This window comes from Poromitra crassiceps (assembly GCF_964638095.1).
Source record: "Poromitra crassiceps genome assembly, chromosome: 11".
Classification (NCBI taxonomy): domain Eukaryota; kingdom Metazoa; phylum Chordata; class Actinopteri; order Beryciformes; family Melamphaidae; genus Poromitra; species Poromitra crassiceps.
In genome coordinates, this window is record NC_139643.1 from 37560945 (window position 1) to 37579062 (window position 18118).

At 42.8% G+C, this 18118-nt stretch overlaps 1 protein-coding gene across 1 annotated transcript in view; it reads right to left on the reverse strand.

Annotated features, from left to right (window-relative positions):
* The window catches only part of trim71 (tripartite motif containing 71, E3 ubiquitin protein ligase), a gene marked incomplete at both ends in the record, with an annotated part of 53948 nt that overhangs the window by 22768 nt on the left and 13062 nt on the right, over positions 1 to 18118 (reverse strand). The window contains one exon of the mRNA XM_083646817.1: positions 2976 to 3143. Coding sequence (XP_083502943.1) covers positions 2976 to 3143 — 168 coding nt within the window. The remainder of the gene's footprint in view (positions 1 to 2975; positions 3144 to 18118) is intronic.

The window sequence follows — 18118 nt, forward strand, 5'->3', positions numbered from 1 at the left end:
GCAGGAAGAAGAGGAAGACGAGGATTAGTGACTTGACTTCTCTGGTTACAGGTTTGCTGCACATATACGGTAGCCTATTGTTGTGTGATTTTGTCTGGGGATTAGTGACCTGACTTTTGTTTTGTTTTGTTGAAATGTTAATAAATGGGAGCTTCCCCAAACAGCGATCTCTTTCCCGACATTCCTCTCTGTGCACGAACCCTTTCATATGGTAATTAAACATCAAAACACCCGCGGCTTATAGTCCGGTGCGGCTTATAGAAGAAAAAAATAGTCAATTTTGGTCCCGCGGCTTATACACCGGTGCGTCTTATAGTCCGGAATTTACGGTAGTAAAAATGAATAAAAAGCTCGCACACTGCAAGGGCTCCAGTTTCAGTGTTTCAATAAAAAAACAGTGAAACTGGAGCCCTTGCAGTGTGCAAGCTTTTTATTCATTTTTTCTGCTTTAATCATGTAGCAATTTTACAGTTCCAAATTCCTGTATTATTTTGTTAACAAACATTTCACGAGTAATACCATCGTTTGTCAAATTTTATTTAGCATTAGCAAATAAAAAAAATAAAAAAATAAGTTTAGAGTGCTAAGACTGATAACACGTGTTATAGAGGCTATTTTGCCTCTTTGATATGTAGGTCTCGCGCTACTTTTGCATGCTAAAATAAAGCCGATAATGTACAATTTGATTCATTTCAAGGGATGAAAAACCCTTTCAAAGTACAACACTGTCTATTTTGATGCAACTCGACAGTGCTGCTTTTTTTACTGAAGAGTTCCACTTTCTACTTCCTGGAAAAAAACTGGTCCATTGGAGTGAATGGAGATGTCGGAACTCTTCTATTATACGGCTCTGGGTGTGCCTTGAGATGTCTTATATGCTGTTATCAGTTAAACTATCCTCTTTCCCCTCTCATCATTCTCTCTCTATAAGCCCCTTTTATACAACACAGCTGGAGCCTGGGGGGGGGGGGGGTCTAGGAAGCCAACACACAATCTACAATTATGTAAATGAGGAGAGGCTCCAGGGGGCTTGAGAGAGAGATTGAGTGATTGATTGCATTTATATTTTTTTAACGGCAATGTCCCCATTTTTCCATTTTTATTTTCCATTTTCGGTTTGTATTTGTAAGTTAATTGTACCTACTCTTATTTATACATTTGATTGCAATGTTACACAGCTCTGTTGACACATTTCTAGTTTATCGTTAATTGTACGCACATTTTTTATTTTAATTTCATACTTGCTTTGGCAATGTAAACGTATGTTTCCCATGCCAACAAAGCCCCTTCGAAATGAATTGGATTGTGAGTCAGTAGGGGGAGGGCCAAGTGTTCTACTCCTTTAAAAGAGGAGGGGACCTTTTCCTTTCTCTGAAATCCTTTAAATACCTCATCTACCCTGCCCCCAGTCCCCCTCCTCCTCCCCTTTGACCTTCAGCCCTGCCCCCTCCAGACCTCACCCCATGCGACCCACCCCCTTCTCAGGCCAGCTGGCCACCTCTAACCCCAGGCTTCTCAGCGGCCTAGGCCTGGTCACTCTCAAACACATGCAAGTTGATCATCTCCAATAGCCGCATGCACTGTGCTGATGGAAGATGGATTACACAGCTGCTAGCATCACCCTCTGGCTGAGACTTAATAAAGAGATGGAGGAGTTTGATTAGATGTTTTGAGGGAATATGCCGTTTTGTTCCGACGTATAATCTGAACGGATAATCAAGGATCTTTATTCAGTCAGAAGCTGTCTCTGCTTTGTTAAATCAGTATGATATTTTGACTTTGTATGCTGCTGTATTTTTGATCTACAGCGACAGGCTAGTGAGCTAGGCGAGCAGAGCGAAGTTAAGCTAAGCTCCGTTTTGCTCTACGGCGGCCAGGGTTTCTTTTTTATCAAATATTTTTATTTTATTAAAAATGTAAATGCTGGGGAGAGAGGGGTTTTGTATGGAGCAGCTGTTAAGACGCTATTGTTTCTGTATTAAGATAGTGTTCGATGCCGTCCGTATTGATTAAACCTTTGTGCCGGCTGTAGTTAGTGTTCGTCCTCGTTTCCTTGGCTACTACAGTTCCAGTGAAGAGTAGCACAAAGTGGCATTGTCTCTGCAAACCTTTCAGAGGGCCATGAAAGTAAAACTCAAGTCTGTGACAAACGCTCTATAATGTTTGCTTCCATTTCTCTGCTCATACGGCTCGGATTTAGAGTTTTTTTGTTTTTTTTTGCAGATTTTAACTACCTAGCTGACCTAGTTTTAATGAATGATCATATGCACAGTGCCAAAATTCTTTAAAGCTGGAGTGCGTAACATTTACATAATGAACATCCGTTACATTCAAGCCATTGCTAAACGAGTTCCCACAATGCTGATGAAGCCTATCAGCACCACATAACTCTCTGTATTCCAAAGAAGACTGGAGTTTTCAATCTGCTGTCGTCCGGCGACATTCCTTCTTAATTCCGCCCAGCCTAGCTGGCTAATTTCAGGTTTAACCTTCTGCTAACTTGAATGGGAATAAATAATGTGTGCCTCTCTTAGACCTTCCAAAAGTTATCGGACAACAAGTATCACCACATTCTGAAGTGAAACGAGTCATTTCGTTTACAGCTCCAATGGAGAAGGCTACGGCTAGGCTTTGGCTTTGACAAATGCTGCATTCACGTGCTGCTCGGATTTTCCCATTTCCCCCGAGTTGGGAAGTTGTTCTTCCTTGGTGTGTTCATGAGCTTTTAAATGGTAATGTGGAAACAACGTGGATGCTTTGCTCAGAGCGTTTAAGCAACACGTTGATAGCTGTTTCCAGGGTTTGCGTGACAAATAAACAAATAAATAAATGCAGCACACATACTCTCACTGCCAGAAGCGGACGACGACAAAGGCTCTGCACTACAAAAGTTACACACTCTAGCTTTAAATAAATATTAAATAACCAAATAAATGATGTCGATCTATGTTGTTTTTCCTGTGTGTGTGTCTCACCTGCACGGCTTGCCGGCCCTGCTGTGCATCAGCCAGCAGCTGGATGGTGATGGCTCTGGAGTCCTGCACAGCGTCCTGCAGGTAGATGAAGCTATGGCCCATGTGACGGCCCACGCTGCACTCCCTGCAGATAGGCACCGAGCAGGTTTCACAGAAGAACAGGAACACCTGGGGAAACATGGGGGGGGCGGGGGGGGGGGGCGTTACTGATGTGCTCAAAATAGTGTAACCGAGTGAATCGGTGAGATCGGTGAGAACCTGGTGAGTCCCGAGTGGTAGCGAGTTGACTTGACTCCCCAATTTAAAGGCCCGTTAACCAGCACCGCCAAGGGAGCCAACTCCCTTGGCATTGCGGTTAGCACATGCGCTTTGCAAGCAGGAAATCGTGGGATCGAATCCCACCTCCACCCCTGGGCAAGCCCTTAACATGGGTTGCTGTGCGGACTGTCAACACAACGCAGGTTACAACAGCAGCAAGTGATTGAACACCTAATGCCATGGCTGGATGTGTAAAATGGGTGCAGAGGCCCAAAAGTGGATACGCTAATAGAAAACACAGCATTACAGCTGATGTCTGCATCCACAGCAACCAAATAACCTCATATACAAAGGAAATGAAATGTCATGCTGTAAAAGTGGAATAGCCTTTTCAATCATTATAAATTTATTTTGCAGCATGGAATTATGCACTTTTCAGTGCTCACATTTCCTCTGATACCTTGCAGTATAATATTGTATAAAATAATAGGAAATAAGATGACATTTAAATATAGATTCATACTTAGCTCAGGCCATTTAATCCATCTTGGAAGTATTTTGTATTTTTATACTTTATTATTATAAAATGTATTTATTATTGGCCTGACGGTCGGTCAGATTAACCTTTAGTGTTTAGAGCTGAAGACTGATTTGAATTTTTTCAAAACATGTCTGAGATGGCCAGATCAATACATACATCCCAAAGTTTAGTGTCTTACACGCACACACACACACACACACACACACACACACACACACACACACACACGCACACACGCACACACGCACACACACCCCCTAATGAATGAGAAAGAGCGTGAATGACAAACAGGCCAATGGCCAGGGAGGGACACATAAGCCTCAACACCCCAGAGAGCTTCTCTCCCACTCCCAACCATAATGCCTGAGGAAGCACACAGGGATTAAACCCTAACACCTAACACAGCGATCCCATATCTACTGTTGTAGTCGATGTTGGTATTTTTTTAATATACCGTATCGATCTGATGAGCAAAATAACAGTGATGTTAATATCGGTTATCGGTATCGGCCAAAACTTTCATATTGAAAGGAAACAATCTGGTAAATATGATTTATGGGCTTTTCCTAGTCTTTTAGAAATATAAAGACATTACTTTTTCCAAATTCACAGTGTTTACATGTATGTATGTCAGCATGTACTAAATTTGATTATCATAGAAACTTGTTTTTATACAGATCACATCGACATCGGTAAATATCGGTATCGGCCATAACAGCAATGTTAATATCGGTTATAGCTATCGGCAGAAATGTTCATTTCGGTGCTTCCCTACTTAGGCTACTAAATAATTGTATTCTCAGTAAGTCAGGAAGAAGTCCTGCAATGCAGACTGTTAATGCCTTTTATTCTGGTGTGGAGAAATCAGACTAATGTTTTGATGTACAATACGTCTTCATCATCATCCCAAGGCAAGGCAATGGTAGGGGAAAGAGAAACACTGTCATAACAGGTAGAAACACTGGCTGGAGGGGGGCTTTAAGTAATATAAGTCTCATACAAAATCCCCCATCAACATTATTCTTGTAATGATGTCATTTCAAAAGACAGATCTGTAATGTGATTGTGAATGTAAAATGTAGCTCCTCCACAATGAAGCCACAAACAGCCATCATGTATATATTGACAGTGAAGTCCTTTCTGGAGAAATGGGTAAACATTTTTGAATGACATTATTTATTATGTGTGATCGCATGTCTTCATCTATGATGCCTATCTTTGTCCCATCCCAGCATGAACAGCTTTCTGACCGGAGGGTAAAAGCATTGAGTCTGAACTGCTCTAGTCGGGCAGGACTTGAACATTCTTGTAGTTGACCCAGGCTTTACGCTATTTAACAGCCAGCGTGACCTAAATCCCAGTAATGACCCAGTGTGCCACAGCATATAAACTTTGACCTATTGGCAAACATCATTTCCCTTGATTTGAATGTAAGGAAAATTCTTGATTGGCCGGTGTCATTGAAAAATAATTGCAGTTGGATCCCATAATTGTGGCAGCCTTACTCCTAGGTAATCAGAACCAGAAAGACTTTATTGATCCCCGAGAAGAAATTGAGTAATGCTACATTTGCTCACACTCTGGTAGGGATGAAACGTTAAGCAGTTTAATGACAAACCATGATAAAATTCCCATACGGTAATAGCACCATTTCAAATTTTCATTATCTTTAAAACTGTGTTACCATGATTACCATGTAATCGTGATTAAAGAGCTTTGAAAAACACAGTAAATACTGTCCCATCATTCACCATCAAAGTTAGCAACAGTCTCCCAGACGGAGGCATCCCTTGTTGAAATGATTGCAGTGGGTGTATCAGTACTAAAGTGTCAAAAATATGTGCCTTCTCTACAATCCTTATCAAAGTACTGTTGAGTAGTAAGTGAGAATATGTGAGGTTAGGTTCGTAACATTATATTATATACAGCAGTACTAATAATAATAAATGAGTAAGCTGCTTTAAGTTCCAGTTAGGAAAAGTGAACATCCCTGTGTGGATTTTGTTTTTGCATTGATTATTGCACATGCACAAATTGCAGTATTGACAGTTATTGCACATTTAGTTTTATTGCACAGATCAGGCATACGTTATAAAAGTGGGTTTTGCTCTATAATCGAGTGGAGTAGTCCGAGGCTATACTATTGACTGACTCAGAGTGTCTGACGCTCTGAGGGAGGAGTTAAGAGTTTGGTGGCCACAGGCAGGAATTACGTCCTGTGGCGCTGTGTGGTGCATCTGGTGGGATGAGTTTTGCACTGAAAGTGCTCCTGTGTTTGACCAGCACAATGGATGCATGTTGACTTGGCCCATCTTATGTCTGAATGAAAGGATGTGCAACCTGGGAGAAAGAGTCTGGGAAATATTGTAGCTGTTTTTTTTGGTGCATGACAAATATCTATTAAAGATATTATTAACAGCCAAAAAGAAAACCGTAACAACAAAATGGTTACAGATACAGACCGAACCTCCAACAAAGACTGACTGGATAAATATTGTGACTCATGTTCAGAGCCTGCCAGCGTAGGTGGCGTGCAGCTCCCCCAAAATGTGACTCATCGCAGCTGACGCAATTATACTATAATGTACGTAGATGGGGAGATAACAGGCGAGAGTGAGAATGCTATGACCAAGTATGTATATGCACTATATTCTCTCCTTGGGCTAACTTCTAGTCATTGAAATCATAGTGAAATGACACAATTTACACATTTTGCAATTGCTGGGGACTCCCCTGTCCCCTGGGACCCCCTCGTCAAGCTGACGTTTGAGTAGATAATGTAGGTCTAGCTGCCACCGACAACATCCTAAACTCGAGGCTACGCTGAAGCAAGTTTCTAGCTTAAATCTGGATAAATTCCTGAAATACTGGGAAAAAATGATTGTGTTTGCAACCTCTCTACTGTATTAATGAACTGTATTTGAACATGTATCTCCATCTGTGTGTGTGTGCGTGTATGCAAGTATGTATACACCAATGACTGTACACCCACCCACACACACACACACACACACACACACACACACACACACACAAACATAATATTTATGTATTTATTTATTTGTGTGTGTGTGTGTGTGTGTGTGTGTGTGTGTGTGTGTGTGTGTGTGTGTGTGTGTGTGTGTGTGTGTGTGTGTGTGTGTGTGCGTGTGCGTGTGTAATGTATGATTTCACTAGGTCAACACAGCTGTATGCGTTTGAGTGTATTGAGTCCCCATCATCTGACGCCAAATCAATACATGCATTACATAGTTCTCACACACACACACACACACACAAGCGTGCAGGCGCACACGCACACACAGCTAATGAATGAGAAAGAGCATGAATGAAAAGCAGGCCATCCATATGCATGCATGGGCTGGGAGGGACACATAAGCCTCAACACCCCAGAGAGCTTCTCTCCCACTCCTAACCATAATGCCTGAGGAAGCACACAGGGATTAAAACCTAACACAGATCAATACTGATTTTGGACCATCTTTTCACATCTGGAGAGTAGGGTGCTAAAGGGATTTCATATTCCCATTACATCTATTTTAAGATTATTCTTTTCAGGCATTTTCACCCTTAGTGGAAAGGACAGTAGGCAGAGAGGCAAGTTAGGGAGAGAGAAGGGGGATGACATCCGGCAAAGGACCACGGGTCGGATTCGAACCCGGGCCGGCCGCTGGAAAGACTAAAACCATCATAGTATCATGCTTGTTGAGAATTCCCATTTAAAGTTTTCCTTTATCTTTAATACCTATTTATTGCCATGTTTTCCATATGAACACATTACTTTTTCATTATACTTTTGGAATTTCCACGGCTGAAAGAAGAAGCACTTATCATGGTTGAGCAAAAACGTCCCTCTGTCCCTTGAGGAAAGAAGGGGAAAATGTCACCGTTAACCTTTTTGCTCAAACCTAAGCCTTGCTTTAAACCCTGTGTCTGAATGCTGATTGGTTCGAACGGGAGACTCATTAAATATGCGCTGACCATCATATCCCAGAGAGAGACACCAGATCAATGGCCTCCAATAGCAGGAGACCTGAGCGGAGGGGGAGGGTCCTGCAATCAATCCATCAATAATGGTGGTTCCCCAGGGGAGCGCAATAATCTAATGAGACACACACCCCTCTATCTGACTGGCTCCACTTTTCTCCCCTCTCCTCCTTAAGCTCCTCTTGGATCTCTTTCTTCTCGCCCCTTCCTGCCGTCTCTGCGTCTATTGAACCCTGTCTCCCACTTCTGTCTCTGCACCACTCCGTCACTCAATGCCCTCCGCTTCCATCCCCCGCCCCTCTTCCACATCTCCCAAATTCCAAGGGGAAGGGACACACAAAAGGAAGGAATGCAGCTGGGCTGGACTGGAGGAGGAGGTGGAGCGAGGTGTAGATAGACAGATGATGGACAGAGGGCTGAAGCAAGGGGAGGTTAAGGAGGGGGGAGTGAAGGATTGATGGTGCAAAGATGGGATGGATTCTGGTTGGAGGTCTAACGACCACATGTGTAGCGGCAGGATAACCAATTCAGCTCCCAAATACTCAGAACTGAAGCTGTACCTTTCGATACCTTAATGACAAAAATGTTTAAAAGTGCTGCTGTTTGTGGAATTGTTCTAAACACTTCTAAACAATAGGCAGATTAGGCACAGTGCCTATTGTTTAGACGTAAAGCCTTTGTTGACTATTCACAGTGCTGGAAGCAAGTCATTTTTAGGGCAAGGCCACTATTTGGCCCTTTGATGAATACAAATGTATTGGGGCATTGGGGCCAAAATGTAGGTCACCAAGGCAAAATCAATGGTTAATAAAATCCTTTTTTAGTCATTTTTCCTCAACAAGGAAAAAATGAGGGCCGGTTCTGGGCCCCGGGCCGAATAATGCCCAGGTCTGGCCCAGCCCAAACACATGTCTATTGATACACTGTACTGTCTCGCTGCTTGCACATAACATTAATTGTTAGCTAATGTTGGCTAGTGGGTTAGCTGTTACCAAAGAGTTAGCTGCATATATTTGTAGGGATGGGAGAAATCTCAAGCTAATGTCAATCGTCCAGCGTGATGATGGAGACATTGGGAAATGTGACTGTTTATTTACTGCGTCACCCCGATCGCATGTAGTTTTAAATGAGGAAATCTGCAACATTCTTTTAAAGGCACAACGGCCAGTTCAAAACCGGGCATGCCAAACTGGTCGTGTGGGTAGAAGGGGCATTGCGGCCACACAGCAGCACTGGCGGTTAGGTCATGGTATAATTCCTGCTGTTTTACTAGGCCTAACCCACCGCACAGTTCTGTTAAACCAGTCTGAATGAGCTGTTAGAGAGTCTGTCAATAAGCTGTGTTTGACCAGCATAAACAAAAAGAGGGGAGCTGGAGTATGTTCTAGTCTATTTTACTCAAGTTTATGGTTTTTATTACCGTATATATATTTGTTAATGAAGACTGTTCAATGTTCACTCCATAATTTGATCAAATGAATAAACACAATCGCTGCAATTGTGTTTGTAGGCTTAACACTGGTACACGTCTAATTCTGGTGACAAACCATAAAATACACATAAAAAAGATAATGAGCACAAGCAGCTACCAATCTCCACCACGTCTCTCCAACTGCATCACCTGCCTGTAGGCCTACAGGCATCGATAAAGTAGCATTACTGTTCTCATTACCTCTCCTGTGTTCAGTCACTGATGGCGGAGGTGACGGAGGCGACATGGTGAGATGAAAAACGACAGATGACCTGAGGCCCTGTTTTTGAAAACACTGGAGTAGCATTTCACTGACACTAGATCCTATGATGGATTCCAGCAATGGGCTAAGGATAAACTTACTACGTGCTGCGTTATGTGTCATCACCAGCTCCAGAGTCCTTGAGGTGTCACACACATATATATACACGGTTGTGGATTACATAACACACTGGCCACTTGGAACGCTGGTCAATATTATTGACTCGCACAGGAGACAGGAGGATACTGGTTCTTCCCAGAGGTCTCCAAGGAAGAATCTCAATCTCTCTCTCGCTGTCAAAGCCATCATTTAGGAGCCTCGGATAGCATGCCACAAACTTCCTAAAAGCAACAACACATTGTGCGCACACAGGGAAAATCTTACGTTCTCAATCCAAGAATACAGCTACACCATTGCACACACACACACACACACACACACACACACACACACACACCCTCCTAGAATAGACCAGGCATTTCATGAGCATGCCATACGTTGGGCTACGCTCGAGACTAGGGCTGGGTTCAAAAAATCGATTCTCCGATTTTTAATCGATTTTCATTTTAATCCTCGATTATCGATTCATATGTCCAGAGATCGATTTTTTTTTAATAAAAAAAAAAAAAAAAAAAAATTTTTTTTTTTTTTTTTTTTTTACTAAACAGGCTAAAATATTGTGCTGTGTGTGGTAGTTGAAACATAGTTTCAAGTTGACGTTTAATTATGTTTGTAGTTGAAACAAAAACATAAATACTGTAGGCTACATGAATGGAAATGTTTGATCATTATTAATATCTACTTTTAGAAATTACGGTATATAGGCTGAAATCAAATCACTGTGCATAATTGTGAAAGTGTCTTTATTGACAGATGAAAAGGCTGTTATTTACCCTTTGTCACCACGTGGTGAGTAAATATATGTGTAACTAAAACCATTAAAATTGACAACAGGTCTGCAACTTTTTTCCCCCATGTATCTACTTGGCTGGTTGGAAACCCCTGTGTTACATAACTGGACAGTCATGTAATTCAGGGTACAGCTCAAAAACCATGTTTTGGTATCACTAACCAAATCAATATTGAAAATTGATCGAATCGGAATCGAATCGAATCGAATCGAATCGAATCGAAATTAATCGATTCGCAACCTTGTGAATCGGAATCGAATCGATTCTTGAAATTTGAACCAATACCCAGCTCTACTCGAGACACACATACACACACACACACACACACACACACACACACACACACACTAGGGATGGGCATTTTAACCAATTTAAATACTCGAATACTCTCCTTCTATTATGAACGCTGGGGGGGAGGGGGTGTTGGGGGGGTCCGTGTGGAAACACGCTTAACCCAAGTTTGGCTATGTTAAGCAGTTAATTTCGAATATCTATTACTATGCTAATGACGGTGCAGGAGTAATCTGCTGTGTATGGGGCTGTTCACACACATAACGTTTGCATTTTTGCATGGAAAAAGCACTAACTGTAGCACTTTTTGTGAGGACAGGGTGGACTAGGACAGGGATTAGGTGACGTTAGCTGCAACTGTTGTCCCTACCTCAGATCTCCGGTGGTTGGATGGCAGCATTGGTTAGCGCTTCGTTCGAGCAGACTTGTGAAACAAGCGAAAGCTCATTTCCAATAGGCCTACATGTCCGGTACAATCCATTCTGCTTTATGATCAGTGTTATAGTAACGTAAATCCACGGATTACAAGGTCCGGTGTTCTGCCAAAAAGTGAAAACTGACCAGTGACCATAACGTTAGCTGCAGCTAATATTGATCACCATGAAGCAATAAAGTGGTTCGTTCTCCACATTTCCTGTGGCTAACGTTATGGGACAATGACAGTGTAGTCAGTAAACTAGTGCCACGTTTTCAATGAGTTTTATCGGGCGTGCGTTATGGAGAAGCTGCGTCTGTCTCGTGTCATTAATGGGAGGGCATCTCCACCAGTCAATTTTCGTGATGAGCTGGGAAACTTCCGGTTAAAACTTTCAAAGTAATATTACTTAAACAAAAGTAAATAGCTTATGGATGCACGTTGGATGAGAAAAAGGTATTTCAACGAACAAAGCATCAAAATACTCGTGATGTTACGATTACGAGTGAAACTGTGGCTGTAAAGCATTACTCACAATTAATATTGTAACCAATGTTACAATAAGGGTTTTATTTTGAAAGCCCTAAAGCAGATGACATACTTTTACATTCTGGCTGACTTGACGCCCGTGCAGTTATGCCTGTCTGAAACACAGCCATGCTGCCTGTATAGCCAGATCCACATGACGATGCGTGCAAACCATTGGGGTGGGGGGTGGGGCGAGTACCCGAACAGCGGAAACATTACTCGAGTACTGACGTTATGAACGAGTACTCGAGTACCCGAGTACTCCCGCCCATCCCTAACACACACACACAGAAATGTGAAAAACAACTTAAAAAGACATGAAATAGGTGTGGTGTCACGCTAACAGGAGTTGTAAATTCCACAGAAGGCATGCTGGCGGGGAAGCCTTCAGGGTGAGGTGGTGATTCACCTACACAATTCACTTACACTAGTACACGTACACACACACACACACACACACACACACACACGTCATGTGCATGCAAAACACACACTCAAGACACTGAAGCAAAACACACATGCGCGCGCGCGCACACGCACACTCACTCACTCACTCACTCGCATGCAAAACATACAAGACATTGAAACATTGAGCACAGGAAACCTGATTATCATGTGTGCTGTGTTTTCTGGCTGTTGGGGAGGGGGCTGGATCCAACATGTCGCCATCAGCCATAAAGCTCTGTGCAGCAGTGCTGGGCGACACTGGGGGGGGGGGGGGGGTGGACTGAGTTATTGTATTTCATTAGTGCACCGGATGTTACTCGTCCTCCCCGCTCCCCATTACGCTCCGCCCCCACTACTTTACACTTAAGCCTCTTCCAAACATCAACTGTAGTGTGGATCATAACCGTAGACTCAGGTCCGACTATCCCCCGCAGTTACCCTTCTAGACATGACTCAATAAACTGCTTTATCACTTCCTAAACATGAGGGAGAGGCTCTGTGGTTTGGGGCTACTGCAGAGGACAGCGCATGAAAAGTAGCCTACAGAATAGGCTACAATTCTCTGCTCTGGATCTAAATAAATGTTTCAAATGCATTTATTCCTCTAGTATTCTACTCTTATACCTTTATAGTCGATCTTTATTCTCAATTCTCAGAGATCGACTTTGCAGTGGGAATATGCCTATATATAGCCTATTTGTTCGGCACGTCATTCTGGGCAAGCTTGGGACGCATAAACGCAGGCAACATGCACGCTCCTATCTGCATTTGTGGACACAAATATGAGCCGATATTTCCTCGACATTGCCTCGATGAGAAAACAATGCAGCTTAAAACATGTGTTGGCATGGGGAATATAGGCTAAACTCAGTCACGGAGAAGAGAGGAGTGCAATGTGAGGGCCGCGCACGTGTCTCCGAACACGGGCAGAAAAAAAAATTTGATATTCACAACAATTCTCAAACGAATTATACACGGACCCATGTTGGCTTAAGGGTTAAAATTTCAGCAAAAACTAATTTTAAAAGCTCAGAACGAACATGTGTTTCTGGTGAACGAATTTCCACCTTAACGGAGCATGCGCTGGAGAGACGGGTGTGTTGCTTTTCTCATCTCTCCAACCTGGCTGTGGCTTATGTCTATGGGCTGTCCTCCTGAGTCTCCTCACTCGCTGATCATGAGTTTGCAGTTTAATTGATTGATATGCTGAACGATTAATTAGTCTAATATAGGCTACGAGAACGTTAATACCGGGCACTTATCACCCAATAACCTATAATGCGCAGTATCTCCTTTTCAAACTGGCAGATGGAAGAAATGAAACGATTAAACTTTTAGGGGAGGGCTACTTGTTTACTCACCATTTGGCTCTCTTCCAAATAATCCAGCCAAGACGTAATTATGTCCATTCATGAAATTATTAAATAGCACGGGGACATTATGGTCTGTATGTGCTCGCTCAGTCATCAATGCTCCCGGCCCCGCTGGAGCCTCTGCTGCGACCTGCTAAACTACAGCCGTAGTACAACAGATGCAGAGCTTAGAGTAGGGCCTAGGACTAGGTGCTATATGCTCCGGAGTCGCAGGAGTGCGCTCAAAACGGACAAATGGTTCTAAGGTGCGGTTATGAGCAGGAGTTCAGTGCATGTATAGAAACAGCTTTAGATACACACACACTCCTATGTTGGCTACTGGTTTAATGTCAGACAAACGCACAAAGGGGATTTCGGACTTGAGGAACGATATGACTATTTGAGTGCCATCTCATTTCCATTGGTTCCCATTCAAATTTGGGCCAGTAATTTATCTTTGTTTAATATAGTCTCTTGTGAAAAAGAACTATGGTAACCCTAGAATCTACCTACCTCTATAATAAACATGTAGATGGATATTATACAAATATCACAACAAAGCTATAGGTCCCTGATGTACTATTATAGGGATACGTCGCTATACGAATATTGCAGGAATATTACAGTGACACCATAGGAGATAAAAAAACAAATACAATAAAGTACAATAATGTTACCATAGACTCACTATTAAAGTAACATACAGTAAGTCCCGCTAGGAATCTTAAAAGTGATTTTCCGATGGTGTCAAACATAATAAACCCATATTCCCGTAATATGTCTGCTGTGTCTAAAATGAGTATATAGGCCAAACCCCCAGCGTTACATTTTCAAAGATCTAAATTCTGATCAAAATGCATGATGGCTATGGGCTGACTGGCCTTGTGCCGGCAGGGCAGGCTCCAGTGGGATCATCACCCCCCTCCCTCCATCCCTCCCTCCATCGCTCCATAGGTACTGGGAACTGGGGGAGAGGGCACGAGCTTGACTAGCCAGTAATATCCCTCGCTGGAGCACTCGCTGCCTGCATGCACACCGAGTGGGGGGAAGGGACAAGGCCCAAGTAACATCACACTGTGGTGCCAGAAACATCCAGGCTGCTCTGGCAACTGTAAAAGCACGTTCTCTGAACTAGAACTACAGCCCTCTGCACCGACACAACTACACCCTTCTGCTGCACAGACAGAACTACACCCCTCTGCACAGACTAACTACAGCCCTCTGCACAGACTAACTACAGCCCTCTGTACACTGTGCACAGACAGAACTATACCCCTCTGCACAGACAGAACTACAGCCCTCTGCACAGACTAACTACAGCCCTCTGTACACTGTGCACAGACAGAACTATACCCCTCTGCACAGACTAACTACAGCCCTCTGCACAGACTAACTACAGCCCTCTGTACACTGTGCACAGACAGAACTATACCCCTCTGCACAGACTAACTACAGCCCTCTGTACACTGTGCACAGACAGAACTATACCCCTCTGCACAGACTAACTACAGCCCTCTGTACACTGTGCACAGACAGAACTATACCCCTCTGCACAGACTAACTACAGCCCTCAGCACAGACTAACTACAGCCCTCTGTACACTGTGCACAGACAGAACTATACCCCTCTGCACAGACTAACTACAGCCCTCTGCACAGACAGAACTACACCTCACTGCCCAGACAGAACTATACCCCTCTGCACAGACAGAACTACACCTCACTGCCCAGACAGAACTACACCCCTCTGCACAGACAGGGTTTCTGTGAAAAGGGAAAGATCTGAGATCAGCAGTGGCTCTCTGTCCACTCCAAATGCCACTTTGCAGCAGTTTCCTTGTTAAGCTGCATAGCAAGTTGGACCCCATTTTCTCAGAAGGGTAACATGCCCATCAAACATTGCCTACTTCAAACATTCCCTGATTGTGAACACTCAGCTATGCTACCTACCACTTGTGAATTACTTCTTCAATGAAGGCTGCTTTTCACTTCAAGCTAGAGAACACGTTGAATAATTTGCAGTCACATATTGGAGAGAAAGAAATCCTTTATTTACTTGTTTGAAAATATACCAAACTGTCAAAAAGATTATTTGTACTGTAGATTAATTAAAAAATATATTTTGAACATCTTAAACATAATAGATTTATCTGCGTAATGGCAAATGTGTTTCCACTTTCCAGTGTCCAGAATATATATTTAAGGACATCATCTACATGTACAAATGCATTTTGCAGCCATTCATTAAAAAAAAACATGCATTTTTGGCATTATGGGGATTAAATGTGTGGAAGACTTTTCATAACCCATTCTAGAGCATGTCAGTGCCTCAGGCACAAATGTGTGTGCTTTTTCCTCATGTGCCTTTCAACAGACAGAAACAAGAAAGGGCAGAAATGCATTCATTGTTTCTTACACGACTTCACTTCAGCAGGAAGTCCAGGTATATTAACGGCCGCCAAAGTATATTTGGCCTCCCACCTACCACCGCAAATAGATTTGAATTATGCGGGAAACACGGCTATACACACACACTATAGGCCAGTGATACTCAACTTGCGGCCCGGGGGCCAGATGCGGCCCGCGACAGGGTGAAGAGTGGCCTCCCGACCATTTTCTAATAATTTCACGTTAGTTTTCATTGTGAATTAGAATCGAATTCACAATAAAAACTAACATGAAATAAAGTTTGACTGAGCTCCAGCTAAATTGTCAAATACCGCCGTCTGCTCGCTACCCAGGCACTTATGCATGCAGGGCTCCAGACTAACTTTTTACACTAGGTGCACCGTGCACCTTACATTTTAATTTAGGTGCACCAGCACATAATTTAGGTGCACCCACATTTTTCACCACGCCTTTTGGCACAGCAATAATACATTTTAAGCGTTACCTTCTTTGTCATTTTGTATACATATTGGCAAATTATTAAATGATACGATCAAAGATTTTCATGTCAATAAACGTCTGTTAAAGTCACTATCACCAACCGAGTTAACACAGTGGGAATTGAGCCTATGGCCCACTGATGGAAGCCTTTGCATTTCAAGTATTGCAGCATTTATGAACTGGGTGTCTGTGATGTGATTATCACCTTACATTATGCTCCTAAATTGAAAAAGTTAGGAGCACATTTAAGGACACTGATTAATCTGATACATTACAATTTAGTTTAATTCAATTAAAGTAGGCTAACATTCTCATGATGCACTATGAATGTCTTACCAGATAAGAATGACTCGATAACCATTTATTTAGTCATCGTAGTTTGCCTAACATTATGTAATGGTGGTCATGATTACTGTGTGATTAGTGACATATCCCACAGTGTGCTGTTTAATGATAGTCTCACTGTGCACTGCAGACAGTGAAAAACCGTAGCACATAGCTGCTCTTAGATGGTCTAAAATTAACAGACAGCATAGTCATATTGTCAACAACACATTTTAGCGATCTTGAATTACATGTTGGGTAACGTTAGTAATCCCAGAATTGGCTTGGTAGTTAGCTAGCATCCCGCTAGCGATGCTAACATTAGACGCTAAGATGTCATTGTCATGCCAGCCAACCTAACGTTAGTCAGAACTTGTCTGCTGAAGCCGTAGCTTTGTCTCCCGCGTACAAAACCACCATCTGACACATTTTAATTCCATCTGTTTGTGACTCCGATTCCGGTACGAGTGAGTCTGGCCGCACACGAGTAATCACCTGGATGGTTGGCTGCGGACTGTCCTGTGTTCTACTAGCGATAAGGACGATACGACTTCCAGTCGGATTTTCAAAGTAAAACAATTCAGCCCAAGTCTAAAGCACTCAGAAGCAATTGAAACGTTTTATTTTTGTATTTCCCCTGTCTTTCTACAGTATGTGAGAGATCTTGATTGACCGCGCCGCACGCTGGCAGAAGAGCAGGGTGAGAGAGAGAGAGAGAAATACGCTACAACAAGAAGCTACAAATTCCAGGGTGCACCAGTGCATATAAATATTTTCATAACACGCACTGGAAGATTTTAAGGTGGGAAAATGTGTGTAAATACACGCACTCTGGAGCCCTGTCATGTACTTAACCTAACTAATTATCCAGTGTGCACTACATTGTCAAACTAAATTCCGGCTGACACCCCAAAAACCTACAATCCGCTACAGAAAAATGTATATTGTTTGTTTATTAACTGGCCCCTGGCCTCCTATCATTTCATGACTGTGGCCCCCGGGCAAAGCAAGTTGAGTATCCCTGCTATAGGCCATTCTTGGAAGCTGATGTCAGTGCGCTCGGCGCCTGAGCCATATACGGTGAAGAATGGGAGTTCCTGTTTTAGCATTTGAGATTCCTGCTTAATAGAGTGTAGTAACGAAGGCTTTACTGATTTTCAACCCGCTTTTTATCAATACGATGTAGGTAGTTAGTAGATGGTATTTACCTTCCCTTCATGTTTACTGTGCAGATAGCTCGACATTTCACTCCAGGCACTTCCACCTCCAAATGATGCAAAACGCATCATTCGGAGGCGGAAGTTCTGCTCGGGGGCGGCTGTTCAAACTACAGATTGTTTATTTTTTCTGTATATGGTGTGCGCATCCACAGAGAATCACATCCACAGAGAATCACATCCACAGAGAATCACATCGAGAGCTTTAACCAGCGTTAATGACATAAAAGTACAATAAAAATGACAAATCA